Source organism: Gymnoscopelus microlampas, assembly GCF_963454915.1.
Source record: "Gymnoscopelus microlampas genome assembly, chromosome: 13".
Lineage (NCBI taxonomy): Eukaryota > Metazoa > Chordata > Actinopteri > Myctophiformes > Myctophidae > Gymnoscopelus > Gymnoscopelus microlampas.
In genome coordinates, this window is record NC_139950.1 from 40,687,301 (window position 1) to 40,714,118 (window position 26,818).

Below are 26,818 nucleotides of genomic sequence, written 5' to 3' on the forward strand. Positions count from 1 at the left end.
CTGCTCCCAATGCAGGTCCCTTTTGCAATGATGATAACAAAACAACATTAGCAGAGCTAACGGCGTTGTCAAACTGTATGCCGGAACCAACAATGGTGACTGTTATGGTGACAAGACAGACTCTGTCATCGAGGTTGTTCTAAATCGATTAAAAGTACCAATTACTTTGAAAATCCGAACAGGAACACTCTGCTTTGAAGGCATTTGTTCAAAGGGGAGATGGTTTTGCATCTGCAATGATGGCTATGCGTCAGTGTTGACTTAAAATGACGTTCGATTCAGGCAGATACGTTGGACTCTAACGATTGGTTAGGGAAAATCAAATCCCCTGTCCCCATGGAAATAAGTTGGAGTGGAGACCGTGTCAGTCACTGAAGATGAAAATGCAATGTAATGAGTTGACAGTTCTGCCTGATATGAAATACTTTTTTAACCACTTATGCCCTAAAAACGTAAAATAGCCGATTCACAAGCTCAAAGTGTTGTGAGCTTGTACAGCTTGTCTATTTTTAGCCATTTTGGAAACATTTTCAGCTGTCACATACTGTCTGTCCTTGAATCATCTGCTCAGTCAATAAATATGAGAATGAAAGAATGTCACTGTCCATCTGAAATAAACATCAGGCAAACCAATTCAGTAGACAGCCCTCTCAGCGATAAACTTGACGCAGAATTTAGATTGTGGATTGTGCTTTGTTTTTTAAATAGTGTTTTAGAAGTTATTCGAATATACTGTGACAGGAATGGAAGAAGGGGTGGGATTATGTGCAATATCATGTGTAAATGTTGTTCACGCTTGGTGAAATAAGGAAGCCAGAAATATTTGACTAAGCAAACTCAATGCCATGGTTAGTGAAGTGTGGTAATGCCAAAAGTATATGGCTTGAAAGTGAGATGCTGGCATTTTAAAGATTGATTACATTTTACATTTGGTCTATTTTGTAAATTATTCTCTTACGCTTTTCATCCTCTTCACGGTTTGTAGATTTATGACAAATTTTCTCACCAACACAGGGTTTGTAACATGTACTGTAACTATCATTGTGCAAATAGTGGCTTTGCCTTAATGTATTTGTTAGGTGTGTGATACATCATGTTAACAATTTGTGATATCAAGACACATTTTGAGAGTGGTGGACAAATCATTGTATTTCCTACATGAATTTTTGAACATAACTGAACAGTGCTATAAGTGAACAGAGACTTTGAAATAGACTCGACTATATTAGCACTGGTTTTATGAAACCCCTTCTGGGGCAATAAAAGACAACCTCACAGAGACTAAATGTTCCTTTTGATATTTATTTTCGACAATAAGGTTATCTAAAGGGAAGCTGTGATTATGTTTATTAGAGAGACTTGCATCTACTGCTGACTTGTATTCTGTGTGCTGCCGTTTTATTCTAGCTGTACTTTCTTGGAGAGCCTGCTGCTTTTTCAGTCAGTATTGTGTTGTGCAGTCTGCTCTGCACTACCACAGGAACACAGTCAGCAAACAGAACGTGAACACGCTGTTAGAAATGTCAGTGTTTCTCTTCTTCAAAGGTAAGCCAAAGCACTTTGATGTCTGTTAGTGATAGTTTTATTAAGACTGTGGGTGGGACACCTTTGGAATGTCAAGTGGGAGGCAAATTGATCTGGACTCCATATCAATCACTGGGTACAAAGAAGTCTTGCCATTGGTTACATACCAAGTAGTAGCAGTTCTATTGAAAGGTGTATGTGCGGCAAATGTAACCAGTATTTAAACAAGCTTTCCCCAAATGCATTCACTGCTGAAGAGGTCTGTTTTATTGTGGGCCGTGGTAAATGAAGGATTATGCTGAATCTAATCACAAATATAAAAGTATACAAGTAATTGGTCCACTTAGAAAAACTAAAGTTAGGCACTCTCCCAGGGTTATAGTTAAAATGCCTTTATTTTAAATTGCCATGTTCAAGGTTGAACAAGCACTTGGTTTTGTTTTTAAGTGGATTCATTATCTTTCCCCTTCCAAAGAGCACCTCCTGCCACCTTTTTAACCCCTTATGATTTACTGTGTATCCAGGCAGCGCTTCTCTCTCCCTTTTCTGTAATCTCTGCATATAATTAGTTTTTACTTAGGGGATAGTGACCTCAACAAATGCAAGCAATCCTTTCCTGTATAGTTAACCTGACATTCATGTACACACCTGACTCGCACTGCCTCTCTCTCTCCCCTCTTACTTTATATCACATCCTCGTCAAACTCTTTCGCTGAACAGCATGATAATAAAGTCATATCCTGATCTGTGTCACTTTTTTAGATAGGGAAAGCAGTTTGCTCCCCGTCAGCCATTTTCAGTGATTTGTCTCGATGCTTTTCGTTGCGCTTTCGAAAACCATGAACACACCAGAATTTCAGTTTGTTGCCATGTCAGGTGTCTTTGATAAGTGCTGTAAAGGTATTGTCACACACAGTAAACCCTTGCCGAAAATGATGCTAATATTTGCAGTTCCACATCCAAATCCTCTGCCTCTTTTCTTATAACTCGAGCCGATTCTATACATACTGTAGGCTACATATACAGTATGTGTGTATATGTATATATATCACATACCAGTGTTGTAAAGTAAGTAAGTACATTTACTCAAGTACTGTACCTACGTACAATTTTGAGATATTTTTACTTTACTGGAGTATTGCCAATTTTCAGTACTTTTACTTCTACTCCACTACATCTCAGAGGCAAATATTGTACTTTTACTCCACTACAATTATTTGAAAGCTTGAGTTACTAGTTACTTTGTAGATTTTGATTATTATTACAAAACATACACTAATCACTTCAGCCTTATATATATTTTGGCCATTTGAAAATAGCCGATCTACAAGCTCACACAATAATGCACACAATAATGCGTCACGATGTGACGCATTATTGTGAGCCTGTAGATCTGCTATTTTCAAAAGATGTTTTTTTTTAAACTGGCTTTTTTTGCCAATATTTTTGTACTTTTTCTCAAGTAAATTTAGCATTCTGGACTTGTAACGGAGTACTTCTACATTGCAGTATTGATACTTTTACTTAAGTACAAAATTTGAGTACTTTTCCCACCACTGTCACATACACATGCACACACTTTACACAGTATAGTTTTTATTTTCCATGTACATGTGAGCCTCAGCAGTGCATAAAGATTCAGTTTGATAAAGGAGAGGTTGATGAGAAGTGAAAAATCTCAACCGGTTCTAGAGAGATATTATTATTAATGCTGTCTAGCTTTGAGAGAGTGGTCAAGGTTCATGAATACTGATTGAACTGTCCTGGACCATAGTTGTTACATGGAATTATTGTTGTTCAGACTTTGGCAAGGCTCTATCTGATAGATTACATTGATCTCCTCTATTGTAGCTGTGTATAATGGCCATTTATTTTTCTTTGTTTTCCCATCGACAAGCATTCCAAATCTGTACAATATTACTCCGTCTCATCCGTTGTGTTTCTACACTATGAATACCATCAGCGCCTCCCTGGCCTGTTTACACATGCAGGAAGACTCAATCTAAGCGACACATGGAGTGAGGACATTAGGTTTTAGAGTAGATGGGACTGGCCCAGATCCTTGAAACAGGAGCTCCACTTTAGAGTTTGCTCACTGAACATTACAGGCTTCTGTCAATCATCTCTCATTCCCAACTCCGTGTGAGCTAAAACGAGAAGGGAATCATTTATTCATGATGCAGCATCGAAAGCTAGGATCCCTGATTATGATTCATAGGAATGAGAGTTATTATTAGCATTCAGCTTTGTACTGGCGTGGCAGCATTTTTATTCCAAATTTTAAAACCACACCACAACTTTTCTGATTTACATGCAAATCACAATATTTTTACTAGGGTATGGCATGACCTCTGTATTCTGCAAACATTTGCAAAACAAATCTGTTGAGCATCTGAAACGGTAAAAGATAAAGGTCAAGTACAAGATTGTTGGCTGGGTCTCGTCTCCGCTGATAGATGGTATTATAATTGCTCTTATACAGACCAATCTTTGAGAAAGGTGATGAGAATGCCAAATGAGTTATATTGAGTTTCATAAGGCCACTTGAACCTTGTTGCCCTCTTTGATGCAGTAACATTGGACAGAATTACTACAGTAGTGCTTGTGGAGGCGATAAATACCTTGGCTATTATTGAACCATTACCGTCTTTCTGCTGCAAGTGTAGCATGAACCTGATCATCCGTTCAATAATGAGCTTCTCAGAAACCACTCAACCACTTGATGTAACTTGATCCAATTCTCTGTATGACAACGTTGTAGTCATTTCAATTTCGCTCTGTATGGTTGGCCTTAGAGAAGTCAATTTTACGCACAATTACTTGTTTCTGGAAGTCTGTCAAAACGGTTCCATGTACAACATTTTTATTTAGGAAGTCATAATGGCAGAATTATGCATTCTAAACTCCCAGGAGCTCTAATTGTAAACTAACCGCACTGTCATAAATATTGTTTTTCAATCAATAAGGGCAACAGTAGACCCATGGATTTATAGCAGGGTTATTAATATTGTGGTTCCAAATAAATGCATACAATCTCCTGAAAACATTAGTTGTAAAATGATTGTGGGCAGTAAAGCCATTAGTAGGCCACATAAAATGCCATTCAATGATTTTTGGCTGAACCAGCAGTGACATACTGACTGAGTATGTCACTGATGAAGACTAACAATGGACTAAATCACTGCAGAGCTATTGTTCCTCCAGGCTATGGGATGTAGTCCATCCACGGGGAGACTACTCCCATCAAGACAGAAATGTTTCATCATAGGATAAAGGTGATTACTCAGAATAACTTAGTATTGATTTTCACTGACCATTCCCTATAAGGGGGCAAGTGGTAACAAACGATGCCAGGAAAATGTCCCCCACAGCATAACCGTGTCATAGGCCCTAAACAGTGGGGTAAAGTAACATTTACTCAAGCACTGTACTTAAGTACAATTTTGAGGTACTTGTACTTTACTGGAGTATTTCCCATGTTCAATACTTGTACTTCTACTCCACTACATCTCAGAGGCAAATATTGTACTCCACTACAATTATTTGAAAACTTAAGTTACTAGTTACTTTGCAGATATAAAGGATTATATTATAAAGCATACATTAACCACTTTAGCCCTGTTTTATATATAGGCTATTTGAAAATAGCAGATCTGCAAGCTCACAACGCGTTGTGAGCTTGTAGATCTGCTATTTTCAAACTTTTAGTACTTTTACTTTTGGTACTTTAAGTATATTTTGATGCAAATACTTTTGTACTTTTACTCAAGTAGCATTTTGAACACAGGCATTTTACTTGTAACAGAGTATTTCTACATTGCAGTATTGATACTTAGTAGAAAATATGAGTACTTTTTCCACCACTGACCCTGACTGTCGGGGTCAAGCATTCAGGCCTGTACTGCTCTATTGGTGTAATGCACTAGCTCACTTGTGGAGAACATGGTGAAGGATGACTCATCTGACTATATCGCTTTTTTCTACATTGTACTGCAGACCAGTGCCTATGGTTTTCTGCAACACTGAACTCTACTGAACTACTATAGCTTCCGTCTCTGTGTAGTTGTCAACAGTCTGTTCTTGCTGACGCGGTCTTATGTCCTGCTTTGACATTCTCAGTAAACCGAGGAAGAGTTGCTGTTCTGTTTTTCCTTACATACTGCACTCGTGCACAACCATCACTGTCATTGAATGTGAGCCTTAGACCACAATTTCCAACCCTAATTTCTAATGTCTTTCCTAATAGTCAGATGTCGCTTTTGTCCCTGCTCCTATTGAAACACTAAGCCATTCTTTGTTATTGGAGCATGGATGGCAGCAGCTTCAGTCACAAACCCCCTTTCATAGTCATCTTTTTCTCTTGCCATCTTTGTCCAAAATCTCAGCATTTGTATACATGCCAAGGAGAATGATAGGATGTTAATACGGTAATTGCTTAATTGTATTATGCAATACACCGGCATGGAAGCAGATGCATTTATTATGTTACTTCACTAATTTATTCAGGTTTATAATTTCATCTGTAGATGATAGATGGACAAAACAGTAGTACAATTTGTTGAGGACATGAAATCTGTGTGTGTAATTTTATATGATTAATTTATTGAACTTAAAATCAACTGTGCACAAACATACTGTCCGGATACAGTGGTAGGCGATAATGGCAAAAACAATGATTGTCCAAATGAATAAAGCTACTCATTTGAAACGGTTATCATGTTTAAAAGTACTTATATGGACCCTACACACTGGTAGCAAAGACATTTTGGCACCTTAGGTAGAACCAAATTCTGGTCTGGCCCATGGACTATCTGTAAAAAACAGACCAGTAGCATGAAAATATATATGTACAACAGGTCAGGTACACTGTATGTACACAGTGACTAATACTGTTCATATTAAGTGGAAAAAGTTGAGGATAACACAAAGTTACAAAAATAACTTTTCCATTGTGGTCAACCTATATACTAGGTTTAAACCTAGTCTTGTCTTTATCCTTGTCTGTATGCACATACGGTGCAATGAAAGGCCCCTGTTAAACAACTCCACTCAACTTATAAGCCATGGACACACCAAAGACAACTGATGTATTCTAACCATCTCAAGTCAGGCATCACTGTTCATGCAAATGCTATAATTTATTGCACTGATGTCCCCCTCCACCCATGGTGAATAAGCCACAATGGTGGGGGAAAAAATCAATCTAGTCAACCTCAAAGGGGAGGACAAATGAGAACCGTGAGAGGTTTTGTGATTATTCTGATGGACTAGTCTTCACTGAAAAAGCCACTTCATATGCTCTCTGCTTATCAAATCAGAAATACATTTGCATCAAATTTACCTTTGGTGACTGCTCTGAGGAAAAATTAAAGCCTTTTCTATCAGATTTTCAAGAATTTTGACATTTTGATGAATTGGTATATCTTCAGAGAGACCAATTCAATGTTAAAGTCCCACAATTAATGGAATTGGAGCGGGCAGGAGCACTCTTGACTGTCAACAAAGCGACATTCTGCCTGGTTGTACTTTCTTTAGAAGCAGAAAAAAAGATGGCAGTGACATTAAAATTGGAAGCACATTTGAATTCAAGGTTGTTCATTTTCAATTTGACAGCAGACAGCAGGACTATGACATGCGATTCATGCAGCTGTGACCTCCCTTATTTCAGACAAAATTAGAAGTAAGATGGACATACAGCATCACACTGCCTTTATCAGAATATTCGGTCCTTATTCCTTAATTGTTAAAACATCACAGAACACCAACTCAATAAGCATTGAGCAGATTTAATTCAACATGTGTAACCGGGGGCCTATTACACGAAAGGAGAATTAAAGCGAACATTTTTAACTCATTTTTAGCTTCTGGGGGTCCCTGGCACAAAACCTTTTCAGATGGGGGTCCGCGGCCAAATGTATATCAATTTAGGGGTCCTTGGCATGAAAAAGGTTTAACCCTATAACGCCAAACGTATCATATATGATACACACAACTAATGATTTTTTAATAAATCAAAGTATTAATCAATACTTGGACCAAGAACCTGTTGTATCATATCTGACACATCCCCACTTCCTCCTGGACCATACCATTACTGCAGGTAGTTACAGAGCCTCAGGTGGTCCGACCCAAAATGGCTGCCATCAACTAAACAGGAGAGGTTGATGCACTACTAACAAACAATTATTTTTTAAGCAGTTCTGGTAAGTTTTCCTTGAATAACTTTACTAATATTTTTGAAATAAGTGTTGGATAACTTGAATGCACTTATGAGCTCTCAAGACTTAGCATTTGAGTTTGTTTTTTATGATGTCAAAAGTGTGTGTTTTTGATTTGATACTACAGGTCTAAAATACTTTTTTTTTTTGTTGTAATGTTAAAACTGACTTGAAATACCCCTTGTATCAAATATGATACAACAAATAAATGATACAAACAAAATTATAAATGTTTTAAAGGTAGGGTAAGTGATATTTTTTGGTTAAAACAAAAGGTATTTTGTTAAAAGGTTAAAGCACTATATGCTGATAGTAATCATTGCTATAGAGTGTTTGTTCAGTAACAGGAGTCTCCCTGTCTCTCCAGCTCTTTAATAAACAGAAAATACATTTTTCGGTAGGTGTCAAAATCTCAGCCAATCAGGAGAAAGTACCCATTTTTAAGTTTAATTTGTATAGTGTTCCAGTTCCAATTTTATCTGCTCATTTCTTAGTGTCATCACTTCCAATTGCACTTGTTTAATCTATATCCTGATTGAGTTCTCTGTTGTGGTTGGATAAAATTGGAAATGAAACTGAAACGAAAATGCATTTTCTGTTTAATAAAGAGGTGGAGAGACAAGGAGACTCCTAATACTGAACAAACACTATAGCAATGAGTACTATCAGAATATAGAGCTATTTAACACTTATTTTAACCAAAGCAAATCACTTACCCTACCTTTAAGACCCAATAAAGTGTCCCTTTCCTTCATAGTTCAGGTTCTACAGGGTTAAAACCACTGTTCTAAATGGCAGTGGTTCACAAACTTTTTAGCTCAAGAGTCTTGAGGCTTGGGTCCCGGCTCCCGGGGAGACATCAAATTTCTCTTTTGGGTCTCGGGTCCCAAGACTCAAGACCCAGGCTCCCGGGGATACATCAAATTTCTCTTTTGGGTCTTGAGTCTTGGGACTCAAGACCCAAAAGAGAAATTTGATAGATTATATATTTTTGGACGACTTGTGCATTTAATTTGTCGGCAATACTTTGCCACGCTTTCTCCCTGGATCCATTTATTGAGACCGTGTTTCCTTTCTTGCTTATTATACATTTTAATGCTGAGGAACATTCAAATAGCTACCTTACAAGCTCAAGTCACACTTTCAACTCCCACCCTCGCCAGGGTCAAAAACTTTATATTTGAAATCCGAATGTTTATGTAGATGAATGAATGGGTCAAAAATGGAGAAAGTGCAAACACCAGGTTGAAGTTCATCCATGACAGATCCAGACTGCACTAGTGATTTGTTTACATTCGACCGCATGACTCATTTGCATAAGACTGACAGTAGGCTGCCTTGCCCCACTGGAATACAGTGACTGATATATGAATTAATAATATACTGGACCATACATAAAATGAAGAATACCTTGTGATGTCAGTGACATTTTATTACAAATGAAAATGAAAATAAGGCAAGATAATTCAGCTGTCATGAAACCGATTCATCGCCAATCCTGGCTAAATTAAGCCCGGATAGGTGTTAAATCCAGGTTTAACCCCTAATTCTGCTTTTGTGAAATAGGCCCCAGGTTGCTCTGAAATTAAACCTTGAGTTCTTATTACATGTGCTACAGTTAATGTTGTGTGTTTTGTAATAGCTTATGGGTTGCTGGGGATCTCCTTCGTACAGCTAACTGTGATTTCTCTTCCCTGTTAGATTAAACAAGCAGGACATGATACCTATGGCACCCAAGCACAGTGGACATTCGCATTTCAAATGGAGCCACGGGTAAATATGTTTTTGTTTTGCTTCCATCAATATGCTTCAAATTAGATAAACTATTTGAACTTTTGTTTTCTTTCAAGGTGATTTTATTTAATAAACGCATATAATACTTTCAGAAGCATAGTACAATATCGGCTTACAAATGTCATGAAAAGAACACGTCTTGAAGGTTTTGAAACTATACCAGAAACAAACATAAGCCCCGGACACACTCAGCATGAGATCTGACAAAGACCAAAACTCAAACACAACAGGATCATTATTCTCAGTTTGTTTCCATGCATATTACATAATAAATAGTAATTTCAGTGGTAGAGGTCTTTTCTACGTGAATGGCACTGGCAACATCATTTTCAGAGCTTCCAAAAATCTGTCTCTCTCTCATACGCACTCTCAAAAGGGACTTCACACTGGTGAAACACATCATTTTCAATTGGGCCAATATAAAAAATACATTTGCAGTAGTGCCTCATCACACATAAGGCTTTTCAGCTTCAATGCAATCTTGTAATGTTTCATTTCCTGGAGAGAAAAAAATAACTTAAGACATTTACCAAATTCCCCCATCACAATTCAATTTCTTCCAGTTTGATTGCATATTACACTTACTTGCATACACAGAGGCTCAAGACGATTTGGTGATGTGTACATATTTTTGAGCAACATATCAAAGAGGCACTCGAGCACACAAAGTCGATGTTTGGGTTAACGTTGCTTTCTGATGAAGCACTGTCTACATACATTGGAAGTAAACATTGTCCTTGTATGCGTGCACTGATTTTCATGGTGGACAGGGGCAACCTTTATTTAATTGTGAAATGGTTCATGAGCCAACACTTGTATAAAGACAGATATACTTTAAAGTGTTTAGACTGTTTTATGGCCAATGATTTCTTTGTTGACCATATATGCAATAAAGGGCCCATTGGCAAAGTCATTGTCTCAATGGAGATGGAAGGGCTGTGTCCTGAGTGAGTGTTTACGTGATCATAGTTAAAGAGACTGCGAGCCTCTCTCAGCCTCTGTTTCAGTCTCCTGATGCATTTTGCTGAGGTGTCTGACCAGCCCCTCCAGTTCGGGGTTCCCCTCGAGGTCTGTGATCAGCCGGTATGCCTCTGCTTCCAGGCCCCGCAGGGTCTCGCGGGTGTAGGCAAACGAGCCCACCTTTTCCAAATAGTCCACACAGTAGCGCTTGATGTCCACGTTCTCCGTGCGCTGCCTCAAGATGTTCTGCACCTGTGTGCTCTCCGGCCGCGACCATATGGCATGGATGGTGGGGAAAGAGAACTTGCCCTCGGTGAGGTCCTCGCAGAAGCTCTTGTTCTCGCTGTACTCACGCGAGCTGAGGTTGGCGTAGTCGTCGCGGATCTGGAAGAAGAGGCCCAAGGTGTCCAACAGGGGCTTCAGGTCCCGCTTCCAGTCAGAGAAGAGCTGCATGAGGCCCACGGCCAGGCCAAAGAGGCCGCCGGTCTTTCGCAGCACCATGGTGCGGTATTCCTGCTCGGTGGGGCAGGTGTACGTGTCCCTCCAGTGGATGTCCAGGCCCTGGCCACGGTGCAGCTCTAACAGCTGACGGGTGAACACCTGCACAGCCTCGGGGCTCCCCAGGGTCAGCACCTTCTCCAGCCCCAGGAAGTAGACGTAGTTGGCGGAGTTGATGACAGAGGGGACACCGTAGATGCTGTGGGCCACAGGGAAGCCCCGTCGCAGCTTGGAGCTGTCCTCAATGTCATCTATGAGCAAGCTGGCGTTGTGCAGCATCTCCGTCACCTCTATGATCACCTGAACACAATGTAAAAAAAAGATAGCAGTGATTATACAGTATATAGGGTGGCAAAGAAAGTTTTTGTATCTGGAAGCAAAACATTATTGAAATATTGTCTATCACTAGCCAGAAACAGGAACACTAACAATCTGTATTTTTTACAATAAAAATGCATCAAGACATTTTCATCACAACACTGCTGTAGACAAACATTATCCTTTCGATCTCTGAACTGCATTACATAATTCAATTTCAAAGCAACACAAAGGCATGATTCCATCAAGGATTGTGTTGCCGCTAATGGCCAGTAGAGGGTGCCATGCCCACAGCCCTGCACTATTATGAGCTCTAGCTGAAAGATGGCAAACGGGCAAACAGAAAGAGGAAGTGGAGTCAGGCTGTGTGCACTGTGCAGCTCATCTCAGTCAGCATTGGAATTGACTGTTCAACAGCTTATTGTAAAGCCCAGACATTCTGCCCTGTCTGGGAGCATATGGAGGGAATGAATAGGGGGAGATGGAAACCATAGGGAAAAGTAGTCACGTGTTAAATTAATTAGAGGGGACAGTCCAGTGCTCAGGGCACTTTGCCCCCCCCGGAGAGACAACAAGATGCAGGTGGCCAGAGGGTCTGCTGCGTTGGCGTATCCCAACAGCTCAAACATGACCCACTGTCAACCTCAACACAGATACAGCCGCGGGTGCTTGTGTGCGTGCTTCATAATCTCTTCATGAATAAATGTTATCCGCAATGAGTAGCTCACCTATGACTAGCACTGGATATTGTTACTAAGTACTTTATAAAGGTTAACGATCAAGTCCAAATTGATCCCTACCTTCCCATATGTTTTCAGTAACACGACACACATTATACACAATGATTGTGTACACCTGCATTTGTTCTGGAGCTGGTGCCTTTGAAGTAGACAAAAGTGTGGTTCTGTTTATACTCCTGTGGAGCCGTGGAAAAAAAAGTGCCTAAAATGTGATCAGGGAAGACTAGGAACAACTGCAGTAAACACTTCTGCTGAGTATGATGTACCTTTCTACACCCAGGAGTGTAGAGGATTGTGTTGGGTCTGAATGATGTGTGTTATAATGAAGCGCATCCAGTTTGATTGATAGTGAAATGAAGCAGAAGTACTCATCACATTTTGATATCTGTGTCACATACTATGTTGGGGCACATTTGACTGCAGTTAGACAAACTGCATCCATAGGTCATTAGTTTGGTCACTAGCCTTGTCCTACATTTTGAACGGCCATTTAAATGGCTAATAGTACGTTCTGAGCAAACAAGCTCGCTGGTAAATCTCATTTCTGAAGTTATTCCACCACGAGGGGGTGCTGCGCCAGACTAAACTCACCATCTCCAGTATGGAACATGGAGTTCCGTTCTCTAAACTGAAAAGCCTGAATGATTATATGATTTACTTGAAGGTGCCTTGACAAGGCGATAGTGCTGCTGTCAGGTGTCTGTAGCCCTGGGCCGTCCATGTGGCTGGCTGGAGTGCTCTGCTGATTTAGAAGACGAGTAGTGTGCCGTGGTAGTGAAAGCTGTTTGTGTGTAGCTGGGGAGCACAAAGAGAGGCTCAGTGGGTCGGGCACGGGGCCAAGGCTGGGCCAGTTTATCCTCCAAACACAACCTTTCCCTCAGCAGGGCCCCGACACACACTCACCCTGCCACCTTACTGAGCCACTCGGCGGGAGAACCAACCCCACACACACACACGCTCTCTCTCTCTCTCTCTTTGGGCAGCATAAAGTTGATAAAGATAGATAAGATACTTAATGAGAAGTGGGGTTATTATTTAGTGAAAAGTCTACTCCAGGATAATATATTCATTACAAGCATTCTAGGAGCTTGGATAATTAACTTTTCAGTGAGATAAAAGGAAACAAGAATACAACGACGGCATATAAACAAATAACACGAGAAACAACTGCCGCGGGTAATAACAATAATAGGAAAAACAACAGCTATCAAGCCAAAGTAAGAGCGCCCGCAATTTTTCAAACAAGTTTGGGAGGTGTCTACGTTTGTTGGGCAAATCCAATTATAGCCAAGCCGCCCGCTGCATAACTCCTGTTTTAGTGCCTTTACTTCTCGCTAAGACTTCATTGATTATCACGGGAGGTTATTGGCGGGGAAACTCACTCCGTTTGCCCAAACTACAATCAGTGAACCATTAAGAATGCAAAGACTCCATCACAGCATAGGAGTGCAGTGCATCCAAAAGACTGACATGGAAATACACCAAAACAGCCTAGTTATTTACAGACTGGCACAAGCCTTTAGAGGGAACTAAGTGTTGAGTACTAGTTATATTGGAACACAATAATGACCTTATTCCCTCCTACGTCAATATTAGCAGACAAAATGACAGATAGAGGCATTCCCAGGGTCACTAATGATGCCCGTTTGCTCACATTAAATGGTAATCATTTCTTTGTTCTGGAGACCACTATAACAGAAGATCATTGTCAGAGGTCTCAGTCTGCATCTGTCCGCCACACCAGTGGTGTAAAGTAACTAAGTACATTTACTCAAGCACTGTACTGTACTTTTTACTTTACTGGAGTATTTCCCATTTTCAATACTTTTACCCCTACTCCACTACATCTCAGACGCAAATATTGTACTTTTACTCCACTACAATTATTTGACAGCTTTAGTTACTTTGCATACATACATAAACCACTTCAGCCCTATATACTGTACATATATATTTTGGCCATTTGAAAATAGCCGATCTACAAGCTCACAATGCGTCGCGTCTAGACTATGGTGATGCCATCTATAGGTTTGCTTGTCCCACTACATTGGCCAGTTTGGATCCATTGTACCATTCGGCATTGAGATTGGTAACTAACTTACCCTTTAGGACTCATCATTGTACTCTGTATGCAGCAGTCGGCTGGTTCTCCCTAGGTGCCCGTAGGCAGCAGCATTGGTACACTTTCATCTATAAGGCAATCTTGGGTGGAATCCTCCCCACTTATATCTCCTCAAAATTTGAGGTGGTAAAAAATGGCCTCAATCTCAGATCTAATGCATGGATACGTTGTGTAATCCCGGGTTTTTCATCTGAGGTGGGCAAAAAATGTCTTGCTTTTCATGGTCCTTGGGCTTGGAACGACCTCCAAAAGAGTTTGAAACTTGCCACACTTATCTCTGTGCGAAGGTTTAAAAGTTTCATTGTTGAGAAACTTGCTCATACCTGTAATTGTTTGGATGTCTAAAAAAAAAAAAAAAAGGAGAAACTATGTCATTGTACATGTGGGTAAAATTCTATGAATTGCTACATGTAATAATTGGATTAGTTTCCTGGTAGGTTACTTGGTTTGGTTTGAGCTGAGTAAAAAAAAATGTTTTAGTTTCACTAGGAGATTTGTTTTAAGGTTCCTGTGAGTCATGGATGTATTAATATTACTGTTGTACTGATTTGTACTGTTTGTTTTAGCAGTGATGTGAATTTTTTAATCTGCCCCTTGGCCAGTTCCCACTTGTAAAAGAGACTCTGTCTCAAGGTTAAATAAAAATAAAATAAAATAAAATTGTGAGCTTGTAGATCTGCTATTTTCAAAAGATTTGTATACATTTTGAACTTGTGAAATGGGACATTCTGCACAGTGAGTACTTTTACTTTTGGTACTTTAAGCTTATTTTGATGCCAATACTTTTGTACTTTAACTCAAGTCAATTTTAATTAACGACTTTTACTTGTAACAGAGTATTTATTCACTGCAGTATTAATACTAAATATACTTAAGTACAAAATACGCCACACTGAAGCTGCAATGGCAACAGCCAAATGAAAAGCAACATTTAGAGTTCTGAATATGTGATCAAAGTTGAGGGCAGACTGTGCCTACTGAAAAGGTCGACAGGCAGATAATGTGTGCAGGTTGGAGTTCCCTACCCCCTCCGTCACCCTGTTCTGACTGCTACACACACACACACACACAGTGGAGATGCACAGATGTTTTTTTGATAGAGAATGAATAGCCAAATGAATGAGACAGTGTGCCACTTGCCTCTATCTATCTAGAGGCAGAGTTGTTTCCATGGCGGCGACTTCCTGGCAGCAGTGTGCTAATGACGACAGGGAGGGCACTCGGTCTGCGTGGGTTCAGCAAGAGTTTACAGCCAAATATACCACAGCGCTGCTAGAGAGAGCGCAAAGAGGGGAGCCTCTTTGATATAAGTAGTAGAATATTCCTGCTCCCTTGACTAGCTATTGTGTGGTAACTAAGAACCCACGAGGAAATACTTTGTAAAGTGATCTTGTACTTGTCAGGTGTTTCACACAGGAGCAACCACCACCTTTCCTAAGAAAGATTCTGCTCATGAATGAAGCCCACATAGGTTCCAATCGGTATATAAAAAAAAAAATCAGCGAAACATAGGGCTCAACACACGTCAAGCATAGGGCTCCACACCAGTGTTTCCACGAGGAGTGCACTTGCTCCTGAACGGATACATTTACATGCACAGGAAAGAAACTAGCAGTATAAAATATGACAAGAATGAGAAATGCCCATCCGTATTTCAAATCTTAATCCTGCACTATTTGTTCAATTTAACAGGCGTTTAACTTACTGTTATTCTAAAACAGAAGAACAGTACAACAGTGTAGCTGAATAAACAGGTCTCTACGGGAGCAAGGTCTGAAAAGAATGATGTATAGTGAGAGAGGAGTTATATGATGGCAGAGACAGTCTATTAGATCAAATAAATGTCCTTCTTATAACAACAGTGGATTGGTTCCAGGTTTGTTTGCTGTATGGGTTGTATATCATGTCTATCGTGTTCATTTTCTTGCAGGCCCTTGGGCCTCAACAGTGGTAATGGGCTGATTGATGGAACTCTGCCTTCGATCAGCTTCATTACCATTGGTTACCTCTAATAGGCCTACTACCTCCTTCTAGCAAACATGGCAACATTCAGTGTTGATGATGGTCTGAGGACAGAAATGACACTGTTTTTCACCATGTCACTTTCTGAACTTTTGTATGCCTATTTTGTTACTTCTGATAACAATGACAGCCCTGAAACATGACATACAAGTGGATTTTCACTTGAGGTCTATAATAGTGGGAGCTTTTATTTGTACATTAAGATGCAATCACAGGGGTGCAGTGTGTTCAGGCAACTTCAGAGATCACCAGCATTCCTACACACACAGAGATAGTTACCGACTTTCTCTATTTGGAAAGGATATATTAAAAACAATGGGAGACCTGTGGAACAGCTACAGTATCCTAATGAGATATGACAGGCTCTGCACTTAGCATTCTGCAGTGGGAAAGGCAGCTGATTCACAAGAGCTGATTAATGTTTCCATCTTCATCATTAGACATGGGGGGGGGGGCAGCCAATAACCCTCCCCCCATGACAATTAAAAAATGACAGTTTGTATATTTATTTGCTGTTTTAATTAGGACTAGAAATCCATTATAATTTTGTATAATTCAATGACAAGAATGAGATGAAAAATTCCCAGATGCTTTCATGCCGTTTATCATACCATCTTGAAAAACAACAAAGTGGTGGAATGTAATTGAATTTTGCAAGTAATATTTTCTTCCTTTGTTTAGCTTTGAGGCCAAACTTAAGATAACTAAGAACATTTTGGCTTTTGATCTTCAGAAAAAAAGGCAATTCTCTCTGAGCGTGGCTAGAGAACGGTTTGGTAGGAATGAGGAGAATTGTTTGATGTGTATAATTTAAGACCATCTGGACTGGCATGCTTGTTTTGCTTCCTCTCTCTACAGTAACACCACACTGCTCTTTCTAGACAGAATTCAATTTGGTAGAGATGCACTCTAAAAATGGCCTACTGTGCACTGCTGGGTTAAGTGCCAAAATCTATTACGATTGATCCTTCTACTTCTTAGGTGGAGAAAATAATAGAAATACCTGATCGGAAGAGAATTCTGAAATTGATTTTTTTTAAAGAAATAGTAACTATACAGCTTCAAAATTGCCCTAGCTATTGCCAGAGACTTTGATTGATTGAATACTTTATGAACAGTTTGCAAATAGTACAGTGGTACGATTATACAATGGTGCTAAAAGGAGAACCTCAAAAAGCCCTACGGGCTTAGGGCTTGTTTCCATTGTCGACCACTTCCCTTTTAAGATTTAAGGCTAATATATATATAACAAAAAATGACATTCACTGGAAAACATTAAGCTGAAGTTTACATTTTTGTAGTACAACAAGGTCATTACAACAAAGTATTAATTAGCCTTTAGGCTGAGAGCACGCTCATTCTGTTTTTAGCAGTGTGTGCGTGTGTGACATTATTGTTTATGTGTATGTCTGTCACTTCCTCTTCTCCAGCAGTCATCCGAGCAGTTTGGGGGTGTGTGTGTCACATGATTACCATTTACACAATGGGAGGAGTCTGGAGCATGAATGGAAAGGAAGGAGTAAACTGGAGCCGGTTGCACAAGCTGTGTGTGCAAGTGCTTACTACAGCAAGTATAATTGTCACGTAACTAAAATATCCTGTGTCATGTTTAACTCCATGGACATGTAAGGGTGCATTTGGTTCCATTGAGAGTTCAATTAAATGTGTAGTTACTAAGTTGAGATTTAGACATCACTAAATTAACCACCCTATTTTGGGCATGTCATGGGAGAAAGATTTAAATAAGAATTTAAAAAGATTTCAATAATAGCAAAAATAGCTGATCTACAAACACATCATTTGCCAGACTCAGAGCTTGTAGCAATTTTTTAAACCACTCAAACAAGTTGTGAAATACAGCATCGTTGTATTTACACCCACTGACTATTGTAAGTTGTGGTGTATGCAGGCCCTACTCCTTGTCAACACTACAATAACCAACCTGTTATTATCACCATTTTTTAAACTGTAACATAACTTTTATACAAGTTTGCATATTAAGATATGACTAACAAACTTTATAGCATAATTTAAGGTTGTAGCCTATTCCTTGATTAACAGTAGCTAACTGACCTAGGTGGAGTAATGTTAGGTGCATGCATTACTTATTATTTATTTTAATAAATAAAGGCTGCTCCTCCTTTTTACTCCTGAGTGGATCGTCACCATTGACACTCTTAAATATCGCTACCTTTTTATATCTCCTGTGAGCACCTGGTTGTTCTGTTTTAAGGTGTTAAGCCGCCGCAAGCTGCCAGAACGTCAATATTCATTCTTGCATAGATTGTATATGTTTCTGGAGCTCTATTGGAAGAATGGGACACTTTTCTAATTTCTAACAAAAGATATTCCCTAATTTGGTGTTCAGTGACCCCTTGTGGATGGGGCCATTGGCATCCACTTCCATCAGGATAGAATTTCCTCTATCCTGATGGATAGAAGTTCTGAGTGATGGTGATCACTCAGAACTAACTTCAAGGATGATGATATGGTCAAGGATGACACATCTGACCATTATGACTTTCCACATCTGTTTTTTTCAGTGTTTTTTGTACCACTGAACTCTCAAATGTAAAATGGTCTTGTAATGAGCCGGCTTTATCCACTGAAACCCAACTATAACATCCAAAGTTGTTGACAAACTGTTCTTGCTGACACAGTCTGATCGTGTCCTGAATTCACATTCTCAGTCAACTAAGGAAGAGTTGTTCCGTTTTACCTTACATATCACACTAATGCATGAGCATCACTGTCATTGCATTCGCGCTCTCAACCACAATGTCCGACCCCATTAACAGAGGTCTCTCCCATGGATCGAAGTGCAGAGTCAGACGTCACTTTAATCACTGTTATGCACAAGCATAACTGCTGGTTGAAGTGAAACGTAGCAAACTCATTCATTCAGTTCATTTAACATGGAATAACTAAATTATTGTTTAAGCCTATCCTATCTATGTTCAACAACAACCACAATTATGCCCATCCTTCGGTCGTTACAAGGCTACAGTGCGTGTGTTATGATTACATGCTCTGACGGCAGGCTATGAAATACAAGATCAACTTCACTCCATCGCGACCCATTTGTTATTAATAATGTTGCATGCTTGCACATTTGTTGCATAATATATAGTTGAATAAGAAACATGACAGCTTGTGGATCGGCTACTGGTATTTCTTCTACTTTTGTGTGACACTGTAGCATGACAAGGTAGGGCAGGGGGTGTGTGTGTGTGTGTGTGTGTGTGTGTGTGTGTGTGTGTGTGTGTGTGTGTGTGTGTGTGTGTGTGTGTGTGTGTGTGTGTGTGTGTGTGTGTGTGTGTGTGTGTGTGTGTGTGTGTGTGTGTGTGTGTGTAATTTAATGTTGCTATGATCTTAAGCAAACATTTTTGGAAGTTCTGTAAAAGCTTGTGATGCTGCAGTGTTGCTTTATGAATGGACGCAGCTACACAGAATGCTTCTTAGTAACCATTTAGCATTCACTCATTTCAACAGCTTTAACAGCAAATACATTCCTAAAGTATGTTGCAAACTGATTTAGTCAATCGTTGGTTTGAAACCGCTTACAAAGAACTTAGTAAGGACTACCCACAAGCTTAGTAATGGATTTCCAAATGTCTGGTGCAACCATGCCTTGGAGACCAGCAAATAAAGACAGACGCGTCATGCGTGTCAATTTGACCAAGCAATGTACTTACAACATCTAATGGACGACCAGCAGCATGAAGTGAAAACTGCTGAAAAGCCAGAAATCTCAATACAAATCAACTGTCTTTATTCAGCAGTCACAATGACTATGTTTCAGCTATGCAGGCTTCATCAGTGGAGTTTATCAAAGTTTTACTAAGTTCTAAATACCAAGAGATGTTATTTCAAAGTACTGATTCACAAGTAGTAGACGGCTAAATAAAACAGAACGGGCGGTGGGTGCCTAATCGCAGAGTTCAGGAAAGAAAAGTACTCCAAACAGAAAACCTTTTCAAAGTGGAGACTGTAGAGCAAACATCCGTGCTAGCGATACATCCAGAGGGGAAGGACATGTTGAATCAATAAGGCATTTTTCATGAAAGCTGCAAGTTAGCAAAAAAGCCTAGAGCATTCAAGCATCTGCTTTTAAAGCCCCAATCCATAATCGCTGCATGATGCCCCTTGAGAAGTTGCAGTAGCTTTGCAACATTTAGTTATTGGATTTTTTCTTTACTCTGACACTGACTAAGCTCCTGGTTAAAGGATCATGTGATGTATGTACTTACTGTACGTGATAACAGAACACGAGTTTATAACCATCTTGTTTATGCTGACAGTGCAACTTTCCATTGCCTTAGTAAATCGTAAACACTGTATATTTTGATACCTCAAATGTACACAGTTAAATATATTCTGGATTGTGGCTTTAAATAATGGGGACAGAACCAGCTGCTAATGGTTTTGTTTTGTTTTAAATGTCAGACAAACCAAGTATGAATAGGTTAACCTGCTTTCCAAAATGCACTCTGTGCTTCATTCATTCCCCTCAGACCCACTCTGTACTAGAAACCTCAAATTAAATCATGAATGCCGTGGGTTCTAAATGTAAGTTTTACATTCAGATTAGAAACCACTCAGTTGATAGAATATTCTACTTGCATTAGGAAAATAATAAATGACCTAACCAGAATACATATACATACCACATACGATACTCAAGTTTTGATCAACACCATTTCTTTCTATCCATCCATCCATAAACAATCCCAGCAAAGATTCCATGTTATACGTGCATCTGTTGTTTTACAGAAGCATAATTCAGCCCATCCTATACCTATACTGTTCCCCATGCTTCTTTAACATGACTATCTACAACAAAAACAAAAACGTAATCAGCATCACACGTACTGCCTCTAAAAGCATCGGCCTTCCAACACCCAAACTCTCAGACATGAATGATAGAGCCATCACACACCTAGCACTCACAATAGTAATGACGCTGATCAGATCACCCCTCAAATCATAACCTCATACACATTACTGCTATATCTCCCATTGCAGCACTGAAGAAACCGCCTTGCTGAAGTATAGGTATAAGTGGAGGATCCTTACACCTTCCTGGACCAGCAATAATCACACCAACTGTTCAGAATGTTAGCATTAAAATGGCTGGGCTCTTACCTGCAGTTTGTCCTCAGGAACATTAAGCCAGTGGTTAAATGCTTGGGACAGTTTTGTTCTAACCTGTTTTCCTGAAAGGAAAATAGAAAAGAAAAGCTCTCATCACAGACCTGCCTGAGAAATTGGCAATGTCTAAATTGTGGAAAAAACTGTAGCAGGACAGACTGACTAGGGATGCACCGATATATTGGCCAATGGCCACATATCGCTATCGGACGATATTTGAGGTTATCGGTCAATATCGGTAAATAAAGCTGACATTAACAACTCATTCACTGCCAATGACGTCTTTTGACGGTTGTAAATCGAAAGCCCTCACTGCCAATGACGTATTTTTTTTATTTTTATTTTTGCATACAGAACCAGGGTATAACGTGATCCAAAGATTTACTGCTCCATTCACTTCCTGGTTAAAGTATTTTGGAAATATTCTGTATCCTGGCTCCTGTGTTTTACTATGTAGTTTTGGCGAGACATGCTATTTTCAACGGCTTATGACAAGTGAACGGGAGGTCGCGATTACATTTTTTTTTCTTTTTCGCTGAGGCACAGTGAAACCCTCCGTGATTAGCAACCATCAGGGCATCGATCATACTGGAGATAAATATTCTGTGACTACTTGAAAAGGTAAGAAAATCTAAAAATCTCTGGCAGTCTGGGCTTTATTTATTTATTTACTCTGGCAGTGAATGAGGTTACCCGATGGCAGTAGCCGATATTTATCTGTTGTTGATAAGCATCAATTTTGCTCTGGCTATGTTGGTGTGTTGGTTATCTGCAGCATACCAAGCTGTAGATTCTGAACAGTTATTTCTTATAATGTATTTGTTTCCCTGCATATCAGAAGAACTTACCAGGCAACTGCAGCAAATATTTGTATGGTTCCAAAAGGATTCGCTCAGAGGCTGTTTCTTTGTCCGCATCCATTGTAGTTCACCACAATCTGTTGGAGGACACAGGATAAAAAAGGTCATTATAATTTAGGAAAACATGGGGGGGGGGTAGCTGGCTAGACAGCCTCAACCACATGACTGCGACATCCCTGGTTGGTTCATTTCTGACCAGAGACCTGTGCTGCATGTCTTTCCCCCTCTCTGTCCTTATTTTCTGATTCTACACTGTCTTGTCAAAACAGCTTAATATAAGGCAATATCTCAAGAGACTACACATTTGTTAAGACCAGAGAAAATATGCCGTTTTAATTTCTAAATTTCATGTTTGTCTTTCCATCTGTTCGGCCAAGTACCCTTGAACAATTTTAACTAGAAAAGTGTGGAGCACAGGTCGCCTACCCAGGGCCCGCAAACTTTGCAAGGCAGTCATAGCCAGCTGGAATGGGATCTGAAAAATTTGACTTATTGTTAAGGCCAGCCGTATTGTTATCTTGCATTGTATGATTATTTGGTATTTTGTCCTGTGTTATTTCCTGTGTTCTGAGGTGGAGATTGGAGACTGTTGATTTCCAAATGGCAGACACTTGCCTGTGTCTGTTGATCACTGGCTGCCAGCCTCCAGTGAATTGGTCCCACCAATTGGCCGGCTGTGATGAGCCTAATGACTCCTATGCAGTGGATTGGTAAATCCACTGCATACTAAACTACTATAAAGCTCACTCACAAACGATGCTGATCAGAGGACTGTCAACTTCGACAGCGGAAATTCGCTTCCTCCGTCCTCTCACCCAAACCATACTTTCACTCATGAATGTCCTGAATAGGGCTGTCATGATTACAAATTTAAGTTGACAATTAATTGTCACTCAAATAATTGCCGTTAACGATTTAATTGTGTTTGGCATTGAACATTGGAACATTATGAAGCCTTTTAGGCTTTCTACTGTGAGTCTGCATGCACAGTTTCATGGCAATCGGGCACTGAGTTCATGATTTGTGGCATTTTGTGCAAAACGGGCCACTCCCGCAAACTTTAGAAGCCAATCGTAGCAATCCAAATGGAATATGAGAACTCTGACAGATAAGTCTTGATTACATGACTGCAGAGTCTTGTAAAAAAAATCTGTAGGAGCACTAGTGAAAAATGTGTTTAGCAAAAACACAAGTGAAAACAGTCTCCAGTCATTCGGCCTTCGGCTGTCCGACCTAGCGGAGGCAACAATACATTACATACCCCATTACTGTTACCAACCAACGCCACTATTTTATTGACCTGGGCTGTTGACAACCACATGCCACCTCCAAATACACAAGGAGTCACCAGCCGCTTCGTGTGTGGAGGTACATGCTATTCTTCCCAGTTCTGTTCCTTGCTAAACAGGCGTCCCGACAAAGAAGACATGGATGGCAAGCACAGCCAACTTGAGCGCAAGTTTGAGCGCCCAGCCAAGCCAGAAGCCCCACAGAGGACTCAAGCCACAGTCTCCACTGTGGTGGGTGAGTATTACTACTTTACTATGCATTTATGCAGCCTCCAGAAAAGCTTTCATACAAACTAAAATCTGATATTTAGATAATATTGGTATCAATTCTTCAACATGTAATTTTGTTACTTAATGGAATAAATCATGAATAATGATAAAATAAATGCTGTTACTTCTGTGTGCATTTCTTATACTTCTCCAACATGTGTTTTATTCAATATTAAAATTACTGATAGAAATTATCATACTTTAAATCAACATTTGCAGACAGCCATTCCAAATACTTTTACATAAAGTTTGGTACCAAAAGGGGTGGGTGCTGACAAACTTTGACTGTTTCATTCACTACTGGGTCCAATGTTCATCATTTCCTGTTTTTATCACCACTACTGGGTCCATTTTTAAGTAGATGACATCCTTTATAACAAAGTCTATAACTGCCTTTTTAATATGCATGATTTATATTAATTTATTTATTAGGCTATTCATGAGTCCGAATTCAATGAATCACCATCATTTGTCTCCAGTCTCATTCCTTTGGGATGGGGTGTGGTTTTAGTATTCTAACAAATTACAATAACAGTTTATTTATGTTCTTGTAACATACTGTACAGGTAATTGTTCCTCAAGATGGTAATGATCAAAATATGTAATACATTAAAATAGCCCAAGAAAACACAGCAAGAAGTCACAAGAGAAGAGATGAGTGATGTCAGACTTTAAAGGCCAGCTTTGTGTGTCTGACATGACATACAACTGCAAGTCATTGCTTCAGTTTAAAGCTTAATTGTATAGTAAATGTGTTGCCACAGATCTGTGACCAGCAGAGATGCACTTGCTCTTATATAACCATCCAACACAAGGAAGGAAGGCAATGCCTAAAGCATTGGCCTGTGTTTGTTATCGCCTAACAAAGATATCCTTCCCAGCTCATGAAAGTCACTGAAATTAATCAAACAAACGATCAATGTAGACAGCAGCAATAACGTGATATTATGTGAAGCATGAAAGGCACATTCAAAGTCAAAAAGACACAAAAAAAAAACAATTTAACTATGTTGAGAGAAATAATTAAAATGCTTTCACGACATAGCCGTGGCGACAGGGGTGTGCCGATATATCGTCCCGCGATATATCGCGATAAGTTTTCGTGACGATATGTATCGTTTTGGAAAAAATATATATCGTTTTGGGGAAAAAACAAACAAACATTATTATTATTATTATTATTTTTTTTTTACAATAATAATAATCAGGCATGCAAACAGCCCCGAGGTGAAAAGGGTGACAACATGTAATTTTTTTTCGGGTCAGGTGTCACACTATTGCCCTATTTGGATTCAAAACCGCTATTGTAGCTGAAAAGCTACAAGTTTGCATGTCTGAATAATGCAAAAACAGAATTATTTGTTTGCACATTTGCTTTTTTTCTCCCCCATATATTTTCATAATAAAAAAGTGCGTATCGTATCGAAATCGTATCGAAGTTGTGAGCCCAATATCGTATCGTATCGTTTCGTGAAATTAGTGTATTGGCACACCCCTACGTTGCGTCATGAAATCCTTTGAGCAGTTGTGATAGCCGCTGGTGCAATGATAGCCCTAGAATGTCTGTCATCTTACATACATTTCATGTGTTCCAAATTCTGGATGTCGGCTATATCCATGAAATCACAGACATTCTAAGGCTAGTGCATTGATGACACTCCCCTAGATGAATTATTTATTATGGGTGCTTGTGGTTCACAAAGTGGAGTCCTTAAAGGACGACTTCGCCCATTTTCAACCCATCTTCTAATGATCCTGATAAAAGTGTAATTTTTTCCTACTCAGTCTGTGTCTCATAGGAGGGCTGTGGACACTTCAGAAGCAGGTCTACCAGTGACATCATCGTTAGAAAGTTGTTGTTTTTTCTTCAGTATTTCATTTTTCTTTTTTTTAAGCGAGAACAATGGCTTCCATTAAAGCATGCCAACTTTCGAGGAATAGAAAGTCTGTAGTTTCTATTAGCTTGGATTCCCCATCGATGATGTCACTGGTAGACGGGTTTCTGAACTGTCCACAGCCCTCCTCTGAGACACAGACTGAGTAGACAAAAATGGTGCCATATTTTCATGAGCATTAGTGAGGACCAATTATATGAAGGTTGAAGTCTTCCTTTAATTTTGGGAATGTTTACTTTCACCAGCAGGAAAAGCAACCCAAATGAGAGAATGACTAATTCAGGCCATAGGTTTCACAAGCCCCATATATCCATATGTGACCTCACCTCACCCATCACTGTGTAACTAGACTATAGCTAGAGCGTTGGTGGGTGAGGTGAGGTGAGGACACAGATGGGGCCAACACGGTTTCACTCTCTCCCCAACTACAGTAACAGACAGTTGTAAAAAAAAAAAAAAATGATGTACTACATCTACTGTAATCTAACAACAAATCTCGAAAAAAAGACACATGCATTAAAACACACACACACACACACACACACACACACACACACACACACACACACACACACACACACACACACACACGAGGTATTCTTTTGGGGACACCTAATTTCTTGCGTTTATCCTCATTGATTTACCATAGTCATGCATGAACAGACAGTCAGTCAGCCCTCATGTGACAGCGCTGTCATGTTTAAAGTTAAACTCCACCCACCTGAGACACCCGGGCGGCTCCCAGACAGTCGCGTCACTCCGCCGGGGATCACTTCTTTAATTTCTGTTAGCCCAACGTGCTAGTTAGCTACGAGGCTAACATAAAGAAAAGAAAAGAAAATGACATGAACCGTATATGTGTGTTTCGAGGAAGGCACACAATATGACCGTCACACTCGCTTCTTTCATTCCATTGTCGGCTCACAAGCGACAAAAATAATAATAAGCCAGTTCACCAGCTGCGACGTTAGGGTGTGTTCGGTAGTCGGAGCTGCGCAGTTAGCCACGCCGTTTGTACTGTGTGTGACTGTGTTTCACTTCACGCTAACATCTCATGAGCGTTCTATATAGGCTCCGGCTCCTCCACGGAGCACGCGCCGCACCACGGGTCTTCCAACGGTCCGATTTATCGCTTGGAGTCGCCCGGCGAGGTGCTT

General features: G+C 39.8%; 1 protein-coding gene across 1 annotated transcript; it reads right to left on the bottom strand.

Moving 5' to 3' along the window:
• Positions 1 to 9,220: 9,220 nt before the first annotated feature.
• On the bottom strand, positions 9,221 to 26,818 carry ggps1 (geranylgeranyl diphosphate synthase 1). Its single transcript, XM_084075952.1, has 4 exons — positions 26,383 to 26,818; positions 22,196 to 22,284; positions 21,342 to 21,412; positions 9,221 to 11,294 (listed from the first exon to the last, which is right to left on the bottom strand). The coding sequence occupies exons 2-4, from the start codon at positions 22,266 to 22,268 to the stop codon at positions 10,506 to 10,508; spliced, it is 933 nt and encodes a 310-aa protein (XP_083932078.1). The 5' UTR covers positions 22,269 to 22,284; positions 26,383 to 26,818; the 3' UTR covers positions 9,221 to 10,505.